Source organism: Giraffa tippelskirchi, chromosome 3 (assembly GCF_054371585.1).
Source record: "Giraffa tippelskirchi isolate mGirTip1 chromosome 3, T2T-mGirTip1v1.2.pri, whole genome shotgun sequence".
Lineage (NCBI taxonomy): Eukaryota > Metazoa > Chordata > Mammalia > Artiodactyla > Giraffidae > Giraffa > Giraffa tippelskirchi.
Window position 1 is genome coordinate 172,169,307 of NC_137277.1, and position 23,077 is coordinate 172,192,383.

General features: G+C 40.6%; 1 protein-coding gene across 37 annotated transcripts in view; it reads left to right on the plus strand.

The window, feature by feature from the left end:
• RHBDD1 (rhomboid domain containing 1) overlaps positions 1–23,077 on the plus strand; it is a 184,445-nt gene that overhangs the window by 25,162 nt on the left and 136,206 nt on the right. For 36 of the 37 annotated variants that reach the window (XR_014080679.1, XR_014080681.1, XR_014080677.1 and 33 more), the window contains 2 exons: positions 2,441–2,938; positions 4,544–4,676. Coding sequence is in view for 31 of the 37 variants with exons in the window: in XM_081584709.1 (XP_081440835.1) it covers positions 2,506–2,938; positions 4,544–4,676 (566 nt within the window). In the remaining 6 variants the exon portion in view is untranslated. The remainder of the gene's footprint in view (positions 1–2,440; positions 2,939–4,543; positions 4,677–23,077) is intronic. The other variant, XM_081584716.1, reaches the window with a different exon arrangement.

Here is a 23,077-nt window from a genome sequence, read left to right on the forward strand (position 1 = left end):
CTCTCTAGGGGATCTTCCTGACCCAGGGATCAAACCTGTGTCTCCTACATTGGCAACTGGGTTCTTTACCCTTGAGCCACCTGAGAAGCCCCAGTGAAAAAAGTAACTACCATTTATCTAGCACCTACTTTGTTCTAGACATGTTACAGTGATCCTGGGAAGGGGGTATTATTTCTAATTTAAAGTGAAGAAATTGAAGTTTAAGTAGTTTGTCCAAGGTCCCAGGGCTAGTAAGTAGGGGAGTCTAGCCATTTTTTAAATCCAAAGCTATACACTTTCCAGTGTGCTGTCTGAATGAGAATCTTTAGCGTATCAGAGTGAGGTATGTATTTGATTGGAAGCCGTAACCTCAGAAAAAGGGAAGTCAGGCAAATCATAAAACCACGAGCTGAGAAGTTTTTCAGCATCCTTTCCCCTAATCTGCCTGTTTACCCATATCTGTACCTGACATTTGTCCTCTTGTTATAGTGGACAAGGCTGTTCCTCTCAGGACTTGATTCCTTTTGTTTATCTCTCGCGTCTTTAATCTGTGTCCCTTTCTGTACTAGCTTCTTCCCAAAAGCGTAACCCAGACCCTTTCCAAAGCAAAGGCCTTTGGTATTGTTTAATCATTGCTGTGTAACAAACCACTGCAAAACTTAGTGAAGTTAATTTAAAATATTTACTGGGCCTCCCTGGTGGCTCTGTGGTAAAGAATCCACCTGTCAATCCGGGAGACACGGATTTGATCCGTGGTCCAGGAGGATCCCACATGCAACAGAGCAGCTAGGCCCAAGCGCTACAATTACTGAGCCTGCTCTCTGAAGCCTGGGAGCTGCATCTCCTGAAGCCCACACACACTAGAGCCTGCGCTCCGCAATAAGGGAAGCCACCACACTGAGTAGTGGGCACTGCAAGTAGAGAGTAGACCCTGCTCACTGCAACTAGAGAAAAGCCTGCACAGCAAAGACCAAGCACAACCAAAAATAAACAAATAAAAAACTTTAAATATCTTATTATTGATAAAAGCTATCATTTGTTTAACTCACTGTTTTGTGAGTCAACAAATTAGTCTGGGCTCAGTTGGATTTGTGTGTTAGTTGCTCAGTCGTGTCCGACTCTTTGTGACCCTATGGACTGCAGCCTGCAAAGCTCCTCTGTCCATGGGAATTCTCCAGGCAAGAAGACTGGAGTGGGTTGCCATGCCCTCCTCCAGGAGATCTTCCCAACCCAGGGATCAAACCCAGGTTTCCACATTGTGGGCGAATTCTTTACCATCTGAGCCACCTGGGAAGCCCAAGAATACTGGTGTGGGTAGCCCTTCTCCAGGGGATCTTCCCGATCCAGCAATCAAACCCAGGTCTCCTGCATTGCAGGTAGATTCTTTACCAGCTGAGCTACCAGGGAAGCCCCTAGTTGGACTTACTTATTCATTTTTGGTCAGTTCAACAGGTCTGTTTCTGAGGCATTAGCTGGTCAGTGGCTGCGGCCATCAGGTGACTAGAGCACGTGTCTTCCATCCTCCAGCAGACTAGCCCAGACTTGTGTGCATGGTTGCGTGGGAGGGTTCCAAATGAGAGCAGAAGTCTGCAAATCACCTTGAGGCCTAGATTCAGAACTAGTGTCCTTTGCTCTTCATTCTGCCAACCGAAGTAGGTCACAAGGTCAACCTTGGAGAAGTAGGAGAAGCATGGAGAAGTAGACCAGCGAACAGGGTACTCTTTCCTTGCTGGTGAATCCAGTTTGCCCTTCAAGACCATAACCACGTCAGGCTGAGTCACTGCCTCGGGTCGCGGCTTCCTCTGTCCCTGCATTTAAAACACTGTGTGGCAGCTGTTGGTTTACTTCTTAGTAGAAAATGAGTTCTGTAAAGACAGTGACCGTGCTTCAGTCCAGGATTTGGCACATAGTGGAACATTTAAAAGTGGAAATTTTTATGAGAATAAAGCACTCTAGCAGTTAACATCTGGCAATAGGGACTAGAAGATAATATATGCTTGCATTTTAAGACTTGCCAGTGTCGAACAACTTTGGGGCAGACTCTAATATATCAAAATTGAAATTTCTTTAAAATTAGAAAGCATTCTGAGAAGAAATCACTAAGTATCTGTGTACTATCATTAAATATCTGTGTACTATCTTTGTCTTTTTGTTAGGTTATAAGTTTTTTTTATACGGGAGGCAAGTCACATTTTTATGGCATGTTTGTCAGAAAAAGCATACCCAGCCATTCACTGGCCCACTGGGATTTGGGATAACATTTCTCCTTTAGGATGTACAATGAGGAGAGACAGCAGCCGGTGTCTTGGCAGTTGCTCTGGAGGACACGGAATATAAATGTTTCCATTAAATGGGAGATGAGATATATGTAACATAAGCTCATCTTTCAGTGAGCATGTCTTGTCGATGCCCTAATTCTTAATTGGCGGATTTTCATGTGCATTTTTTTATTGTGTTTTAGAATCAGCTGCCTGTGTATTCCCCAAACCTGACCGCATGTTCCCATCTCCGGCTTGATATCTCACCATGCATCGGAGATCAAGAGGAGTTAACATTGGGCTGCTTCTGCTCCTTTCTCAGATCTTCCAGGTCGGGATCAACAATGTTCCACCTGTCACCCTGGCAACGTTGGCTCTCAACATCTGGTTCTTCTTGAACCCCCTGAAGCCGCTGCTTAGCTCCTGCCTCAGTGTGGAGAAGTGTTACCAGCAGAAGGACTGGCAGCGCCTGCTGCTCTCCCCTCTTCACCACGCGGATGACTGGCACTTGTATTTCAATATGGCATCCATGCTGTGGAAAGGAATTCATCTGGAGAGAAGACTGGGGAGTAGATGGTTTGCCTACGTCATTGTCACATTCTCCCTCCTCACTGGGGTGGTGTACCTGTTCTTGGAATTTGCTCTGGCAGAATTTTTGAATGAGCCTGACTTCAAAAGGAACTGTGTTATAGGTTTCTCAGGTAAGGCAGACACATTTATAAAGGTAGCCTGCATGAAGACAGTAAGGGAGGTGCAGCTGTTGTTTGATGAAGCGGGGATCCCAGCGGGTGAGGGAACTGACATCTGAGTGGCTAAGGGCTGCTGGGGCTTGGACTTTGGAGAAGAGGCTGATTGGAGCACAGGAGAGTCATGGATTTTGCCATTATGCCGCGTTATTCATTCTTGAACAGTTCAGACTATGGTCTGCCCAAAGGTAGTTTTGCAGGAAATAGGATTTTGGAAATATGCCCCGGCTCCATTGTGATGGGGCCAGAGAGAGATGCACTGGTGTATTTGTGATAGGGAGTTCTCTAAAAAGATCAGCGCGTCTCTCAATGACACCATTAAAGTAAAGGTACCACACCCTATGATGGCACCTCCTTACTATGATATTCTCTATACGTGTGTGTGCATGCAATCATGTCTGCCTCTTTGTGACCTCATGGACTGTAGCCCACCAGCCGCCTCTGTCTGTGGGATTTCCCAGGCAAGAATACTGGAGTGGGTTGCCATTTCTATCTCCAAGGGATCTTTCCAACCCAGGGATTGAACCTGCATCTCTTGCGTCTCCTGCTTTGGCAGCTGGATCCTTTACCACTGCACCATTTGGGGAGCCCAGTCTCTATGCACAATTTATGCTATTTAATTAATGTAACAGGTCCATAGGGAGGTGGCCTTGTGTTGATTTTCTAAGTTAGGAAGCTAAGGCACAGAGAAATCAGTCACGGTTATACACCTCATAAGTGATGGCGCTGGGATTTGAACCTAGTCTACATGACTTTAACCACGTGTTACGGTGCCTCTCACTGTTGCCCCTCACTTGTGCTTTTCCTATATTTTTCTTGTAGGACTGAATTGCCATCAGACTTAAAATAGGTCTTCTAAAAATAGAATGTGAAGGGTAGGAGGGAAATTGTCCTGAAACAGAAAGAAAACAAACCCTTCCCTCTCCTTTCCCTGCTGTCCTTTCCCCTTTCCTCTAAGATACATCTTCATGCATCTAATTGTGTGAGAAGAAAGGAAATATGCCCTGCCTTCAGTATGTCTTTCCATAGGAGTTAGAAAAATACACATTAATGGCGTTTTTTCAAATTGAGTTAAAAATCACATAACATACAATTAATGATTTTGAAATTTAAAATTCAGTCGCATTTAGTACCATTACTAGTGTGCTATTCCCATTTTATGTGTTATATATTTAGTAGCATACTCAAAGTCAGTATGAACTTCTGTTAAGAAACATTGAAGGAGATTTCCCTGGTGGTCCAGTGCTTAAGGCTCTGGGATGCCATTGTAGGCGTTGAGGGTGTGATCCCTGGTTGGATTACTAAAGTCCTACATGCTTTTCGGTGCAGCCAAAAGATCAAAGGAAAAAAAAAAAAAGACATCGAAGGAATGGTTACCTTGAGGATTGTCTTTCTGCCAAATGTTTCATTGACTTGTTATAAGGAATAGAGTATGTTTCAAAGCCAAGAGTTGGATATAGTCAGATGATCATTTTCACTTCAGTTAGGTTTTTTTTTGCCAGTGTTGATCATCTCTGCATTTGGATTGCTGATATTTGTATGCTCTTTATTCTCTTTTAGGAGTTTTGTTTGCTTTGAAAGTTCTGAACAACCATTGTTGCCCTGGAGGCTTTGTCAACGTTTTGGGCTTTCCTGTATCCAACAGATTTGCTTGTTGGGTGGAACTCTTGGCTATTCATTTCATCTCCCCAGGGTAAGTGTTTACTCTTAGAGAATGCAAATGAAGGACCTGATATTCCATGGAGAAAGAATTGTAGTAATAATGAGGTAACCAGTGCTCTTTTACAGTGAAGTTTGTTCTTTAACTCTAAGGACAGAATCCAGTTGGTGGTTTTAATGTCAGATATTCCTGTGTTTGAATCCCGTCAGCTACTGAGCTGTGTGATTTTGATGTACTTGTCTTACGTGAGTTTCCATTTTCTCACCTTTTAGGTAGAACCTGGTACACAGCTTAGGGGGTTAATAGTAACCAGCCTGTCAATTAGTTAATTCTAATAATGATAATTCAAAGAGGCAGCTAGAAACCACATAATTTTAAAGATAAAAAATCAAAAGGTATTTTAGAGGACTAATGCTTTTAAGCCACTTTAGTTGTGAATTGTCTTGGTGATTTGATGATAGATTCTATAAGCAGAAGATTTTACCCACAGTCTTGATACATGAACTGGATCAACTCTGAACTGTTTTGGGTGGATTGAAGCACAGGGCCCTATTCCCTTTTATTCATCCCCATGTCACTGTGGCTGCGTCAGAAGCACCTCTGGAACACTGGAGCTCCAGGGAACACAGTTTGGGAATCCCTGACACCTGTAACTTTTCCTCTACAGATGAGGACAAGGAAATTCAGAAGGCTTGGAGACTCATTGAGCAGCTGGTGATAGATACCAGGCTAGTTAGGATTCTGGCCTTCTGATTCCTTGTCTGTGTGTTCCCAGGGGAGTGGGGATGGAGTTAGGGGGTGCTTTTCCACTTTGATTCTTTTCTCTACTTTCTCTTCAGAAAAAGGAGTGAATTGTTTTTTTATTTCCCTACCTTGATTCTTTTCTCTACTTTCTGTTCAGAAAAAGGAATGAATTGTTTTTTATTTCCCTGCCTCTTCCACCAGCTGCACTTCTCTTAATCTGTGTAATGCAACTGGAAGCCCATGGTTTGCACATTTATTTTTAAACTCTGGGGACCTGGACGCTGTTTGGAGAAAGGAAAGATTCAGGAAGGTTCAGAAAGAAGTATGAATATTTTTTGGCTGCTTTTCTTTTCAGTAAGGAGCTCTTTTGTTTTGCTTTTGGTTTGTGTGACTGTGTTGGGTGTTGTACTTTATTTGAGAGTGTTCTCCTTGGGCTGCATGTCAGGCCAGTAACCTTGAGTCCTTCTTTAATGCTAATTTCCCATCCCCGGCAGGGCCGCCTTCACCAGCTGGTCTGTAAAAGGCAGTGGTGTGGCCACCGAACTCCACTCATTTGCAACTGTATTGTTATCTTGTGACAGTTCTACCAAGAAAGCCTAACAAAATCTTCAAAGTTTTCTTTGAAAAAGGGTCCAGTAATGTGTGTCCCTTATCTGAACAGCTCTCTCTATACCTTGTCACTCACAGCTCCCTGACTTGCTTGATGTGACTCGGTTCTCTGTGTAGACCAGAGACTCTTGTGTGTGAGGGCAGCACCCAACATTCATATGAAAATCACTCCCTCTGGTACTTGAACTTTTATTCTATAATGAATCCATTGAATAGCTGTGCCTTTAATATTCTCAGGCAACTATTGCTTAAGACTCTCATCATGCATTTTTATGTTTTTAGGAACACCACCCCTCCCCCCTCTGCCCCGCCCCCAGTCCTTTTACATAGAAAAGGCATGGTTGCATTTTTATGTAATATGCTTATTCTGCATGGAGGGACCTGATATTCTGAGCCTGGGAATTAAATGGAATTTCCTTTGAAGTTTGAAAGACTAAATCTTCTGGTTTTTGAAGATCTGACTACTTTGAATGATAAACTGATGATATCCAAGCATCTCCTTATGTATGTGTCCAGTAGAGACAGAGTTGAGCGCTGGTCCAGGAAACCTAAGAAGGGAGTGCTTCTTTGAGATGGATCTTGGAAGAATGGGAGAAACCAGAGCTCTGCTGCTCCGCACTGTTATTCTCCTGGTGCTTGTCAATTAGAATTTTCATTGGGAAAAATTGTAAATCTTAAGAACAAAGCCTGCTTTATTGATGGACTTAATGAGCTGCCCTTTGGGAGGGAAAAAAAAATCTGCCAAGCCAACATTTGTGGCCTTCTGTGTTTTATGAAATTCACAGAATTAGTAATTTCCCCCAGTTAGGGAGTTTTATGGAGGGAAGCCACTCTAAACAGCCAGCCCTGTGAGGGGTATGGACCTGCACAGCAGGGTGAAGTAACCACTCTTCTTTGCTGGGCCTTTTGCTCTTGATGCCGGAAGCTCAGCTTCTCTGTACGCCAGTGCTGAATCGAATTTCGGAGACAGTTTTCGGTGAAGTAGAAAAGGATAGTTTTGTTGCTTTGCCAGACAAAGGGGGGACATACAGCAGGTTCAGTGCCCTCAAAACCTTGTGTCCCCACTTGGGGAAGACAGTGAGAAGTTTTATAGTAATTGTTCGAAGAGGGAATGATCAGTCCATGGCCATTTCTTCTGATGAATTGGTGATGAGGTAAGTAGGAGTCAGCATCATCAACTTTCAGGTCCAACTAGTATGGGGTTTACAGGCTTGTGGGCAGCGTACTATCCTTGATCATTAACCTCTCCCACTTTGAGCAGGGGTCAGTATCTGCAGAGCAGCTCAGAGAGGTTGTGTGTATCCATTGATGGAGAAACAGAACCTTGCCTCAGGGCTGCTCTTGATTGTTTCTCCCTGGCTTTGCATCCTCTCCCTTCCCTGATTAACAACTGCTTGACTCTGCCCACTGGGACTCAGGGAAGGTCCTGGAGGCTAAATGAAGGCTGTTTCCTACAGTCAGAGAAATGGGGGCCACAAAGGCCTTGTGCCCAGGAGCCCTGCAGGGCCCTGCACGGCGTCCCTCTCACAGTGCCCGGGTGTGGCTTGTTTCAGTGACAACTGTGCCTCACTCGGTCTTTTCCTTTTCCTGTGTGTCCTGGGACCCCGCTCGGTGGTTGTGTCTGAAGAAGTGACCCGGCTCCTAAGGTGGCACAGGAGGGAGGAGATTACAAAATTCTAACTTTTACCTTAAAGCTCAAATTTTATTGACAATAGATACCGTTGGGTTTTTTTTTTTTTCTGAAGGCTTACATTGTTTATTTTTAAGAAAATGTGTGCCATTTTCCATTTATTTAACCATGGACGGTCAGTTTTTCTTTTGAGTAAGTGTGATGAGGCAGAGTTCATAAAAACAGTGGCCAGTTCATCTCACAGCTCAACCAGCCACACTGGTGCTTCACTGGGAGATAAGCACTTTAGTTGGATATAGAGTTGACGTGCTTTATGCCTATTTCCCATTTTGTCACATAGCATATGAAAAAGATGTATGCTTTTTAAGAAATTAAAATTTTACTATTTATCAAGGATATTCTTAAGCAGAGCTTCCATTTTTCTCTTTGTGAATCTGTGGCTGTGAGACACACAGCAACTCTTGGTATTTTTTCGAGTCTGCCTTGATTCAAGCAGCCAAGGCACAAGCGGTTGTACCCCCCATTGCTTTTATGTTGTTGTTGTTTAGTTGCTAAGTCTTGTCCGACTGTTTGTGACCCCCTGGACTGTAGCCTACCAGCCTCCTCTGTGCATGGCATTTCCCATGCAGGAATACTGGAGTGGGTTGCCATTCCCTTCTCCAGGGGATCTTCCCCACCCAGGGATCAGATCCCTGTCTCCTGCATTGGCAGGTGGATTCTTTACCCCTGAGCCACCAGGGAAGCCCCCATTGCTTTTACATCATTAGTGAAAATGCCAGTACATGGAAAAGGGCAAATAATGCCTCAATATCATTATGAAAATAGTTTTGACTTCATGAACTGCGGGAAGGGCCTCTGGGACCTCCCATGGTCCATGGAGCCCACTTTGAGAATCGCTGCTCCCAGCTCTCAACCTGCCTCTCTGGCACTGCACTTGGCTGTGTCTTCACTTACATGAAAGGAAAGATGGTAGCTTCATGCAGCCAGGGCTGGAAGAGAAAGGGAAGCAGTGAAGTATGCAAGAACACATGTAACCATTGAAATCGCTAATTAACAACTCCTAATTAGCCTGAACTGTTAATGCTTTGTCCGAAGAAGAGTGACCACTTGTCTCTCTCGTTACAGGGACTGATTATAAGTTCTGTTCCGCTGGAACATAGATGCAGGGAACTCCCATCCTACCTTGAGTTCTCTCCTTGCTTACATTTTGTGATAAGGTGCTTCTGGCATATTCGTCTCAAATGCAACACGCATGTTCTTTCTTCCCCAGTAGTGCTGAGATGGGGAGCATAAAAGGCATGCCTTGTGTTTGAGTGCCACTTGACACCTCTTTGAAGTTAGCTACGTAGCAATCGGTTGGATTTTTGGCTTGGGAATTAGGAATGAGGTTGGGAAATAATAATTTGGAAGATAATGGTTACACTGTCTCCTGTCCCACGTGTTCTTTTAGAACTTCACTTAGAGATGGGGTCCAGGGCTCCTCCCCCTGAATTGAGTGGGTTTGTGTCTCATTGCAATCAGTAGATGGCAGCAGAAGTGCCATGTTACTTCTGAGGCGAGAAGTCCCTTGCCTTGTGAGTGGCAACACTGGCCCGTGGAGCCCACATTCCCTGGTTCCCCCGTGCTGTGAGGAAGCAGCCCAGAACACGTGAGTGAATGGCTGTTAGCCCAGCCTCAGCATGCTGGGGGAGAGACCTGCCACCCCATGTGCTTCCTGAATTCCTGACCCACAGAATCCGCAAGTGGAAGAAAGCAAGTGTTCTTTTGTGCCTCTGCATGTGGGCAGATTTGTCCTGTGTAATGCCAGACAGGTGAATGAAAAAGAAGTGGGGAAAGTAGAATGAAAAGCAAAGGAGTACACAGGGCAGTGTGGGAGAGAGGGGAGTGAAAGTGGAAGAGAGCCAAGGAGGGAGGCTTGGGGCGGAGTGCATGCTGGGATGCTCTGGTGCCATGGATCATAACAGCATCACCCATCAGGTAACAGGGCTTTAAAGCAGTGGTTGGCACTTGTGGGTTCTAATCCTTTAAAAGGTTCTGAAATCAGTGTAGTGAGACACAAGCAGCGTTTGAGAGAGAGAGAAAGGAAGAGAGGAAGGAAGGAAGGGGAGAGGAAAGAAAGACTAATGTTGAATGTGGTGAGGGTATTATTTCCAGGAGCTTTTGTTTTAGGTGTATATGTGCTACATTTCTAACGTGTATTTTTATTGTGGGACACAGTACAAAAATTCTGGGAGGTGCTGCTTTAAAGCAGCTATTAGTTGCTTAAACTAGAGTTAAATGCATTTACTCTAAGGTCAGGGACATTTATTGTCTTCAGTGCAAGAGCATTAGATTGCCAGGTCTTGAGGGGCAATGAGAATAGGCTTTGATGACAGATTTCTGCCAGTTTATTATTTTTCATTAGAATAAGTAGTAATTCACAAGGCTTATTAATTAGTAATCATGCCAGCTCTCCAGATAGCTGTCTGTATGGATATGTGTGCTAACAGATTTAGACTTCACCTACCTAAATCAGAATTGCTAGTAATGATTGCTCAGTTATAAACATTATTCTTAAAAATCCTTTGGAATTCAAGAGAAAGGGTTAATCTAGAGCAAAGGAGACAATGAAGTGTAAAAGTTAACACATTTCCCCCAAAAGTGCAACATTCCTTTCCCAGATTTTTAATGTATTGATATAATTATTTCCAATAGCTTAGTAGAAAATAAAACCCAAATGAATATAGGGTTAAAATACACCTTGGGAGTTTGTGTAAACAAGCAAATGACAAATAGGTAAATCCAATGATACCCAAGTTAATTGTGCTTTAGAGAGAAAGCCCCTTTAACAAGATGGACATATATACACTGCTATATTTAAAACCGATTACCCACAAGGACCTACTGTATAGCATAGGGAACTCTGCTCAATGTTATGTGGCAGCCTGGATGGGAAGGGAGTTTAAGGAAGAGTGGATACATGTATATATGGCCTACTCCCTTCACTGTTCACCTAAAACTGTCACAACATTGTTAATTGGCTATACTCCAATACAAAGTAAAAAGTTTAAAAAAATGGCCTAATGGATGAGAGCTGAGGAGGAACCATGGTCTTCTCAGGGCCAGGGAGGGTAGCGGTAGCTCACTGAGAAGAGAGACGGCTGCCGTACGAGATTACTGTTTTTCAAGTGTGGGTTAAGCTGTTTTTTCAAGAAGTTATACCAGTTCATTATTTCATCTTTGTCAGTTTTAATGCAAATTGACCTGTATTGGAGGGGCCATAATTTTTTTAAAAAACCCACTTCTTTAGTAGGCATAATGTATTGTTGCCAGGTTGTTTGGTATGCTTGTGTATGTGTGTATACGAATTTATTTATTGGCCAGGGTGAGCGTTTTCTGAAGCATTGCTTTTCTGTTTATATTATACAGTGACATCTTTTATTTTGTATCTACTGGCACGGTTGCATTTTTCTATTAAAGTTGGCTGACACATGTATATAAAGTTGATACTCACCCTCTGTTTTATTTCATAGAAGCATGTTTTCACAGCCTGTTAACAGGTTCAGCTTGAGTCAATATTCCAGGACTCTCCTGAGCAGATTCTTCTGCATTCCTTGGGTGTCCATTTATACATTTCCTTCCTTCTCTCTTTACAGACTCCCATAAAGGAAAGTTATATGAGTTATAGAAAAGAGTTAGTTAGTTTGTTTGTCTCCCAGGAGGGCTTACAGTTGAACAGAACTCGAGGTGAGAGCAGTACTTAACGAAAGCAATGATTCCCTTGGGTTAGGTTTTATGAGATGAGAATGAGAACTTTGGAGGCAGAGAACTTTCCCTCCCATTAGGACTGGAACTTTTTGAGGGACAAAGGAGTGTATAAATCATTTCCCTAGCTCTGGAGTCCAAGCTTGTGGCAGGAGAGAAGGCCCGGCCTTGTCCTGGAAAGCTGACCCATCCCTGACCGCTTACAAAGAGCCTCAAGCTGAATAGCAAGTGGATTAAGAGCAGAAAGGAGTTTTATCTGACTACGGTGTTTTCTTCTTACTTTTCTGAGAGATTTAGTGTAACAGTTTCTTTTAAAATCTGGTTATATTACCTAAAGAATTAAACTGAAAAGAAAACAGTAGCCAAATGAGAGAGTAACCTAATTTCTCAGCTCCTAATTGAAAAACAGTATATTCATGCCTGCATGGCATGGCTCACAGCTTCATTGAATTACTCAAGCCCCTTCGCCTTGATAAGGCTGTGATCTACGAAGGGGTATTCACTGTAAGTTCAAAATATATACAGATAAAGAACACAAATTGCCCACAATCTCCTACCCAGAGAAAACTACTTTTAGCATTCTGCCATTGCACACCCGTCCCCTCACACACAGTTCTGTTTCCTACTTCCTCGTTTAACTTGTTACAAGCATAGCTCTTCAGAAGCCTCCGTTTTAATGGCTGTATAATGATTCGTGTTGTAGTTTCCTTATTTTCTCATTCACTAATTTTACGTGCTAATTTTATTACCTAATCATCCAAATTACAAGTGAGAATGTTTATTAAAGCATTATTTGCTAGTCTTGGCTCCCAGATCTGAATATGTCCTTGGAGTAGATTTCCAGAATCAGTTCATGGGTTTGAACTATTTTTCATGGCTCTTTCATACATGTTACTAACTTGTTTTCTCCAAGTTTGTTCTCATTTATAGCCCACCAACAGCATATGGGAATGCCTACTTCCCCACTTCTTGACCAGACTGAATATTTGCTATAATATTTTTTTAAAAATTTGATACGTAACAAAAATTGTTTCCTTACTGTTGTTTATAATCTTTTGTTAGTGAAATGGGACAACTTTTTATTCCTTTCTAGTAAGTTTTATTTCCTTGTCCATGACTTGTCTTTGTGTCCCCAACTTACTTTCAAGATACTACACAACTTAGTGACTGAACAATAAGAACAAATTAATTGTTTATTGTTAAAGAGTGGTGATACTGAATTTCAAGGGGTTCTTATTAGATTATATATACTAAGGGACTTTAAGTACACAGTACAGTTTTAAGTTCTGTAAATAATAACTTGGGACTTCCCTGATGGCTCAGTGATAAAAAATTAACTTGTAACACAGGAGACTCAGGGTTGATCCCTAGGTCAGGAGGATCCCCTAGAGAAGGAAATGGCAACCCACTCCAGTATTCTTGCCTGGAAAATCCCACAAACAGAGGAGCCTGGTGGGCTATAGTCCATGGGGTTACAGAGTTGGACGTGACTGAGCAGGCATGCACAAATAATAACTTAGACAATGTTTATGGGGATTTTTTTGTCTGATATTAATCGATAAAGACTTAAACTATAGCTAAGGACAGAAAGTTTTTTACACTGAAAATAAGGAATCTGATAGGTTGCTTTAGGAGTAGATTGAAGACAGGTTTTTCCTATTTATATGTTTTAAATAAATTTTACTTTTTAGAATATCCTTAGATTTACAGAAAAATTGTAAAGAGATACAGAAAGTTGCATAACTTTCCATAGTTCCATAACTTGCACCCAGTTTCACCTAATTTTGACATCTTAACATCATGTATGGATGTGAAAGTTGGACTTTAAAGAAAGCTGAGCACTGAAGAATTGACGCTTTTGAACTGTGGTGTTGAAGAAGGCTCTTGAGAGTCCCTTGGACTGCAAGGAGATCCAACCAGTCCATCCTAAAGGAAATGAGTCCTGAATATTCATTGGAAGGACTCATGTTGAAGCTGAAACTCCAATCCTTTGGCCACCTGATGCGAAGAGCTGACTCATTTGAAAAGACCTTGATGCTAGGAAAGTTTGAAGGCAGGAGGAGAAGGGGACGACAGAGGATGAGATGGTTGGATGGCATCACTGACTCAATGGACATGGTCTTGGGTGGCCTCTGGGAGTTGGTGATGGACAGGGAGGCCTGGTGTGCTGCAGTCCATGGGGTCGCAAAGAGTCGGACACGACTGAGCAACTGAACTGAACGTTAGTATGGTATATTTGTTACAGTTGATGATCCAATAGACACACTATTATTAACTAAACTCCTTACTTTATACAGATTTCCCTAGTTTTTACCTGATGTCCTTTTTCTGTTCTAGGTTCTTAACTGGACTCCTATGTGACATTTCGTGTCTCCTTAGGCTCCTTTGTTAGTCAGCTTGGGCAATCATAACAAAATACTATAGATTGGGTGGCTTGAATAACAGAATTTAATTTTCTCACAGTTCTAGAGGCTAGAAGTTCAAGATTAAGGTGCCAGCATGGTTGGTGTCTAGCGAGGAGTCTCTTTCTAACTTATAATGGCTGTCTTCTTACTGTGTCTTCACATAACAAAGAGAGACTGAAAGAGAGAGAGCATGCAACCATCATGACCTTACCTAAACCTAATTCTCTTCAAGAGGCCCCATCTCCAGCTATCTTCACACTGGGAGTAAGGGCTTCAACATACGGATTTGGGTAGGGACAAAATTCAGTCCATAGCAGCTCCTCTTGGCTGTGACAGTTGGTTTTATTTTAAATGAAGAGTTACAAGCTAATTTTCCTAAATGTCCATGTGTATAAGCATTAACTTCTTTGGTTTGCCCTCTTGTAATTCAGAAGCAGTGTTCAGTTAGCTGTTGGCATGGTTTCTAAGCAAGTTTTTTGTTTTCTTTTTTGCTTTAAATTAACTTATTTTAATTGGAGGCTAATTGTTTTACAATATTCTGGTGGTTTTTGCCATATATTGACATGAATCAGCCATGGGTGTGATGGGGTACATGTGTCACCCCATCCCGAACCCCTCTCCCTCTAAGCAAGTTTTAATTTAGGTGTATGAACATATATTGTCTTTTCTTAAATGGCACTGCTGTGGTTCCATTGTAAGATGTGCACGTCATACACAGAGGTAGATATGAGAAATTTCCATCCCAACTAGGGCACACCAGCGTGGAGGACTCCTGCCGTCGGTAAATTACTCAGACCTTGTTTCAGACCTGCTTCACCCAATTGGTTGGCTCAGAATAACAGAGAAGAACAGTAGGCAGAAATGAGGAAGCAGCTGTTTTTCCAGTTGAATGCAGAGTTGTCTGGAATAAGGTTCACTGCTCAGGTTGAAACTAATTGGCCATCATGCTGTGATGTAATTGTGGGCTTGTGGATGATAATACCTACCTAATCTGTACTTAACTAACTAGGCTTGTTAATGATCAATTCTGGTGACTTGGTGACAGGTGCAGGGCTTGGGTTTACTATATTGACTGTCTCAGGTAATGATGACTACAGGTTAGTTTTAAAAGATAACATTTTTTAAAAATTAAATAAGTCATATGCCATAAGTTAATAGATGCATCTTATTAAATTAAAGAGCCCTGTGTAATGTGTGTTTTACAGGAAAAGGTGTTTTTTAATCTGAAAAGTTAATTAACAATTGCAGCAATTATTTTGAGTTGATTGTTTTCTTACTAATAGTTTTTTCATTAAAAAAATGAGCCCTGTGAAGTATAGTACATTTATTTCCCTTGGGAGTATCAGTATTTAGAATGTGCACTTTGGTCAACTTGGGTCTTTTTTTCAGGAGATATTTATTGGAGATAAATGTTACACAGAGTTCACTCTCAACTAATAAGATGATAAATCACATCTCTGGAGATTTTGTGGTGTATTTACTTAATTCTTCCCATTTCAGTATAAGAAGGAATGTTTTTAAATAGAACGTTCTTTATATTTGCAAATTTCCCCTTCCTCTTCTGCAGGATTAAATGATTTTTAGTTAAAAGTCTTGGGAATTAAATAGTCAAGAGGACTGTTTTCCATTTACATTCAGGTTTGGTTTAAATTATGCAAAATGAAGACAGTCGGTGCTATGAATTGAAATCATTAGTGCATCAATTATTCCGTGATAACCAGCTGAGAACAGGCTGCAGACTACATGAATGTTCCTTCCATTTCAAGTTGGCTTCTCATTAGCTTATATGAGAGATAAAATAATTTGATTCTAATTTATCTCTCTTTAAATGGACATTGTTCCCCTCTGAATTCAAGAGGAGAGTATTTTAATTTTGTAGTTGTTTATTATAACACACATGTCAAATAAATAACAAGTTTTTTTTCCAGCAATATATATCTCCTTTATGATTTATATTACTGTATTTTCTTGATTCTAAGACATACTTTTTCCCCCTGCATCTTTTTAGGGCAAAATAAGCTATGAACATAATAAAGATAACATCATAAATCTGTGGGGATAATAAGGGTTATTTAGCAAATGGTACTTGAAGAAGAGTTTAACTATTTGGAAGAAACTGTTTTACAGTTTTAACTCACTATACCCTAAAACAACTTTCATGTAGATTATGTTTAGAAGATTTAAAAAATAGCATCTAAAAATGTCTAAAAAGTTTCAGTGAGGTAAATTTTTCAGGTCTTGCGTTGGGAGGAAATTTCTAAACATAAAACAATAACATATCAAATGAAGGTAAAAGCAATATTTTCTAGGTCCAAATACATTATTAGTTAAAAGCCCCAAAATGTGTTAGAAATATATTTGGAAAAAGAGGATCATATTTTTGTGGTGAATAGTAGTAATTGCAAGAAAAAGTCCATCAATAGACTGTTAACAGAAAAAAAGCAATGAGTGACCTAATAAATGTATAACAAAAATTCATTATTGCCCAAATAATGAATATTAAAATAATGGACTATTTTACTTATTAAACCAATAAGATTAAAAGATTATCACTGTTGTTAAGAGTTTGGTGAAATGAGAGTTTACAGAAGCTTTTGTTGGTGCTGTATTTTGTTATAAACTTTCTGAAAAGTCATTTGGTGATATGATTCAAAAGCTGCAAAAAGTTTATACCATTTAATTTGGTAATTGCTTTTCTGGGAAATTGGCCAAATTAGAAATAACAGTAAATACAAAAAAAGATAGATTTTATTTTTTATTTATTGTCATAAAATGTTTGGAAAATTGGAAACCACTTAACAATCCAATAATAGGTAAATTGGTTAAATGATAATGTAGTAGAATATTATATAGCCATTAAAGTGCTATTTCAGAGATTGTTTTAATAGAATTGGAATATCCTCAAGATAAGAGTAGAAAGTAGAATACAAAGTATTACATGTGATGTGGTTTCAATTTTTTTTTCCAAACTAAGAATAGTCATAAACAGGACTAAAGAAAAACATAAAACAATATTATTAGTGTTAATGTTATGGAATTTTATAATTTTTCTTTAACCAATTTTTTGGTCAGATTCTCTATAGTGAGCATGCATTATTTACATCGAAAAAATTGAGTTATTAAAATATAAACATCATATTTTCATGATCCTTAACTTTCTTGTGCCTCCCAAGTTCCAGGAGGGCAGAGCTGTCATCTGTCCTGTTCTCTGCATATCCTCAGTGTCTACAATAGTGCTTGGTACATCGTAGTTACTCAGTAAATATACGTTTGTTGAATAAAGACACTTTGAAGTGACTAGTCCAATTAAAGATAATAGGCAAAGTGTAAGTTGAGTTACTGACCTTGTTCAGAAGTCTAGAGTGGAAAGAAGTCAGATGCAAAACCTGAGTGCCGAGTTAGAAGGCAGAGTACATTCAAATGGGCAAAGAGAAAATGACATGCAGGAGGCTTGAGAGTCAGCTCAACAATGGGGCTAGAATGGTGGAAGTGCCCCTGGGCTCAGCTCATCCTCCTGAGAGACCACATGTTCCTACATGAGATAATGAGATAAACAGGGACTGTGCACCAGGCTACAAAGGCAGCTTTAATCACCTCTAAAAATATGGAGATTTTATAGGCTATATTCTCTGCTCACAAAGTGATGATAAGGACTTTAAAAACTAAATATGAGGGGCTTCCCTGGTGGTCCAGTGGCTAAGACTCTGAGCTCCCAGTGCAGGGGACCTAGGTTCGATCCCTGGTTGGGGAATTAGATCCCACATGCCGCCACTAAGACCTGGTGCAGCTAAATACCTAAATACTTAGGGGAGTAAATACTGAATATAAGTAAAAGGAAAAAAACAACCCCAATAATTATTCATAATCACTTGGAAATTTAAATAACTCCCTGATGAGGAAATGATAATTTAAAAAAAAACCTTTAGAAGTGAATAGGTAGAGCACTCCATATCAAACCCTTAAGTTCTTTTTATAATATAGTAAGAATGTTTTAATAAAAGCTTTGAAAGGTAAATAAATGAAGTCCTCACCTTAAACTAGAAAAGGAATCAATACAAGATTAAGGAAAGGTGGAATTGGTGAAAAGTAAAACTTAATAAACTGAAAAAGAAGAAAAATAGATAACTGGAGGGCCATATCTTTAAAATGACGAATCAAATGGCCAAACCTGTGGCAGGCTTAATTAAGAAACTTAGAAGGAAAATTGGAAACAGCAGATATGAAAAAGATGTAAGCATAGTTATGGAGGAAGCTGGGTCAACTTTCAAATGGATGTATGTTTTCATAAACTTTTTTTTCCTGTATTAAGAGATAGCTTTTTAATTATTAAAATTCTGGACTCATTAAAACCAAAATTTCTTTATAAAAAACATTATGGAACAAATAATACAGATATGTAATTTTTAACAAGTCTCTGAGTTTCCAAGAGGTATTCCAACATCAGTATTGCATCCAAACTTGTAGAATTTATTTGATGAGATCTTACCAAGTGTCAGTTTGTGAGGACTTAAATCCTGTAACTTGGGAGGGAAAATGTCCCAGTGTAGCTGACAGTGCACAGATTTTTTTTTTCCTTGTATAGAACTTCTTGTTTTAATGGCCATGCGGGACTTTAGCTCCCCGACCAAGGATCGAACCCATTCCCACTGCTGTGGAGGCACAGAGTCTTAACTGCTGGACCACAAGGGAAGTCCTGACATTGTGCAGATTTTGATGAACCAGTTGATTTTACTTTGAGGGTGGAATGCATTCATCGAATGATATAAACCAAGTAACTTGAACTCTGAACAAAGGCTCGCTTTGCTTCCTATTCCTCGCCAGTGATTTTGTGAAGTGTGATGCTCCAGTGGGTAAAAATACTTGAGGACTTGATAATGAAAGACTGTGTACAGAGTCTGCTTCTCTAGCACATATTTTTATAGATGTTGAAAACATTGTTGTCAAATGGTATTTTAAAAACTGTCAGGTGTGTGTGTTTTTCAAATGAGTTTTAAATAATTCAGTACTATGCAGGCGGTAGAAAAGCGGCTTTATAAACTTGCAGTGCTCTTTTGTACTGAACATACAAGTAGAGTCTATGAATTAAAAATGAACACTATCCGATCCATCTTTTTACTAATAACCAGTGTAGTGTTGATGGAAATTCACTGTTACTGTTTTTTCTTTCTTTGTTTTTTACATTTTCCCATTAGAAAATTGCCTTGAAGTTATTTAAGCATAGTATCTTGTGTGTGTGTGTGCACGTGTGTGTGCGCGCATGTGTTCTGTTGTGTCTGACTCTTTTGCGACCTCATGGACTGTAGCCCGCCAGGCTCCTCTGTCCATGGGATTCTCCAGGCAAGAATACTGGAGTGGGTTTCCATTTCCTCCTCCAGGGGCTTTTCTCCACCCAGGGACTGAACCTGTGTCTCTTCCATCTCCTGCACTGGCAGGCGGGTTCTTTACCACTTTGTCACCTGGGAAGCCATCGTGTGTACTTACGGTGAAATAGGTTTCTAACAGGAGCAGTGTCTGGTTTGTCTATCCTGATGGCTGACTCCTGGCAGCCTCCTTCCCTTTTTTTCCCCCTTGTGTGCTGCTGACTGAGGGGTGAGGAAAGAGTCAATGTGGAAGATAGTTCGCTTTGAATAAGTGTCAGAGTCCTCAGAGCTTGCCCATCCAGACAGTTTGTGTCTGAGTAACCTTATGGAATATTTAAAGTCCTCTCCTTGATTCGAGAGTCTAATTGGGAGTAAAAACATAAGGGTCGTGGATTATTATGAGTCTTTACCACATTTCTCATTGATTCATCACTCCTCTCATATTTCTCCTGATCTCATCCAGGAAAGCTCATCTCTGGAAAAAGCTAAGTGGCATGCATCATCCTGTGTACAGTTCTTCCTGCCCATAAAGAATTATAGTTTTTCTGAAGGCAGAAGAATTTTCTTCATGATGGTCATTACTATGGCTCATATTTGATTTTGTTTCCCTCAGGTGTTTTGCACTAATAATAGTGGTATTAGTCATGTTCTAAAAAGATGCTTACTCCTTGGAAGAAAAGTTATAACCAACCTAGACAGCATATTAAAAAGCAGAGATATTATTTTGCCAACAAAGGTCCATCTAGTCAAGGCTATGGTATTTCTAGTAGTCATGTATGGGTATGGATGTGAGAAGTTGGACTATAAAGAAAGCTGAGCACCCAAGAATTGATGCTTTTGAACTGTGGTGTTGGAGAAGACTCTTGAGAGTCCCTTGGACTGCAAGGAGATCCAACCAGTCCATCCTAAAGGAAATCAGTCCTGAATATTCCTTGGAAGGACTGATGTTGAAGCTGAAACTCCGATACTTTGGCCACCTGATACAAAGAGCTGACTCACTGGAAAAGACCCTGATGCTGGGAAAGATTGATGGCGGGAGGAAAAGGGGATGACAGAGGATGAGATGGTTGGATGGTATTACCGGCTCAATGGGCATGAGTTTGAGTAAACTCCGGGAGTTGGTGATGGACAGGGAGGCCTGGCGTGCTGCAGTCCATGGGGGTCACAAAGAGTTGGACATGACTGAGCAACTGAACTGAACTGAGTCATGTTTTGGAGTTGTCAGATATCTAATCTGAGAACCTCCGAGTTAGGCATTAAATGGCTTTCATGGCAAAAGATTTAAGGTGTATTTGCCAGGATGGAAAAACGGCCGTAAAGTCACAGTGGTTGAAAACACCTATCTTTAAGCTTTTTTGTGTTGTAGCAGTTTTAGGGCAAATTTTAAAGATTTGCCCTAAGAAATGGTAAAAGTTCATTTAAAATTCATAAATTCCGCTCCACTGTCTCTCTCAGTGTACCACATATGATTGCTATCAGGATTGCTATCAAATGTCTTGAGCACACTGATTATATACTGTTTAACACACATCCTTTGTAGTGGTGTTTCAGATAATAGAAGACTGACTCGTTCTGAGTACAGTAGGGACCCCCTTCTTCTGAGCGAATATGTTCCAAGACCCACAGTGGATGCCTGAAATCAGGGATCATGCTGTACCCTATGTGAATGTTCTTCCTCTACGTACATACATAGGATAAAGCTCAACTTATAAATTAGACACAGAGATTAACGGTTATTGTTGTTGCTGTTGTTCAGTTGCCAAGTCATGTCCAACTCTTTGTGACTTCATGGACTTCCCTGTCCCTCACCGTCTCCTGGAGTTTGTTCAAGTTCACATCCATTGAATTGGTGATGCCATCCAACTATCTTATCCTCTGTCACCCTCCTCTCCTCCTGCTTTCAGTCTTTCCCAGCATCAGGGTCTTTCCATAAGTTAGCTGTTCACATCAGGTGGCCAAAGTATTGGAGCTTCACCTTCAGCATCAGTTCTTCTAGTGAGTATTCAGAGTTGATTTTTTTTTTAGGATTGGCTGGTTTGATCTCCTCACTGTCCAGTGGAGTCTCCAGAGTCTTCTCCAACACCACAGTTCGAAAGCGTCAATTCTTCTGGGCTCAGCTTTCTTTATGGTCCAACTCTCACATCCTTACATAACTACTGGAAAGATTAACAGTAACAATAATACAATAGAACAATCACAACAATATCCTGCAATAAAAGTAATGTGAATGTGGTCTCTCAAAATACCTTATTGTACAAATTTAATATTTTTTCCTTAATTAAATGCTTATCACACACCATGATGGCCAAACTTGTGCAGTTTGAGATGTGCCAGCAAAGCTAGCACAATTTTTTTTTTTCCTTCTTCTCAATTTCATTGATAGAAGATTCATTCTTATTGCAGATTTTAGCAACCTCAGCATACTGTTTTTCCTCTTTATTAAGTGGAAAACTTTTACCTTTTCACTTAAAGGAAACACTTTATGGCTTATCTTTGGCGGATCTGAATTGCCCTTGTACTTTGGGGCTGTTATTAAGTAAAATAAGAGTGACTTGAACACAAGTCCTCCAATACCATGACAGTTGATCTGATAACCCAGATGGCTACTCAGCATCTCCAGGCATATATGCTGGGCAAAAGGATGGCTGACAGACCAAGACAGCGACAGATTTCATCGGGCTACTCAGAGCAGCACACAATTTAAAATTTATGAATTTTTTATTTCTAGAATTTTCCATTTAATATTTTTGGACCATGGTTGACCTTGGGTTGCTGAAACCTCAGAATGCAAAATCATGGATAAGGGGGCACTGTTACATTTAGTCTGAAATGACTCACGAGAGTTGTTGTTCCCTGTCCACCTAGAGGTGAACTGCCCACCTAACGAGATGGGTGTTTTTCCTGTGCTCCATATTATTCTAAGATCCTCTTCCGAAGTCTTCATTTTTAATGATGGCTTTGAGGTCTTTTGATCTGTATTCCATAGAATTTTGCATGCTGGTTTCAGTTGAGTTTTCATGAGGTTCAGCTCAGAATCAGCACTTAAAAAAAGATTGAATGGGGAACGGGCAGCAGATCTTAGAAAACAGTAAAGAAAATTAAAACTACCTGGTGAAACAAAGTCTTTTAGTAGATTTGAAGGAGGCACACATAGCTGTTTTGAAAAAGTTTGTTGAGGGGTACAAATTAGAAATCAGTAGATTAGTTCATTTTGGGGAAATGTTTTATGGGTAAAACATGATCCAGTATATTGTTAGACTTGTGTTACATGAACAGTTATATGGCTTCTGGTCACACATGTGGTGTCTTATCCTCATGTTCCTCATTGAAGATTATACATCAGACTTAAAAAGTCTGAGCAAAGGCAAGCAGAAGGTGTATCCATCAGTGAGAGAGTGCTGGGTACAGATGCATTACTCAGTTCTCCTTCTTCCAACACACAATTATTGAGCACCACTCCTACTTTCTCTTAGCTCTCCCTTTCATAATCCTGGCCCTTGGTTTTACTTTTCAAAAATTCAGTTCTTCATCTGTTATGTAGGAACTGCAACAGTATGCATCTCATGGATTTGTTGGGAGGACTAAAAAGATGAAATCAGTATCAGACTCATTGGAAAAACTCCCACCATTTCAGTGCCTCTGAGCTGTCTTCTGTGGGCACAAGAAGAATGGCAGATGAAGCTCACACAAGTCTGAAGACATCAGAGCCCCTGAGAATGACACCTTACTGGATAAAAGTATCTCCGTATTTCAGAGAGCTCTTGAAATAGTAGATGCTCCGTCGCTCAATAGTGTCCAAATCTTTGCAGCCCCCTGGACTGTAGCCTGCTAGGCTCCTCTGTCCATGGAATTTTCCAGGCAAGGATACTGGGGTGGGTTGTCATTTCCTACTCCAGGGGATCCTCCCAACCCAGGGATTGAACCTGTATCTCCCATGTCTCC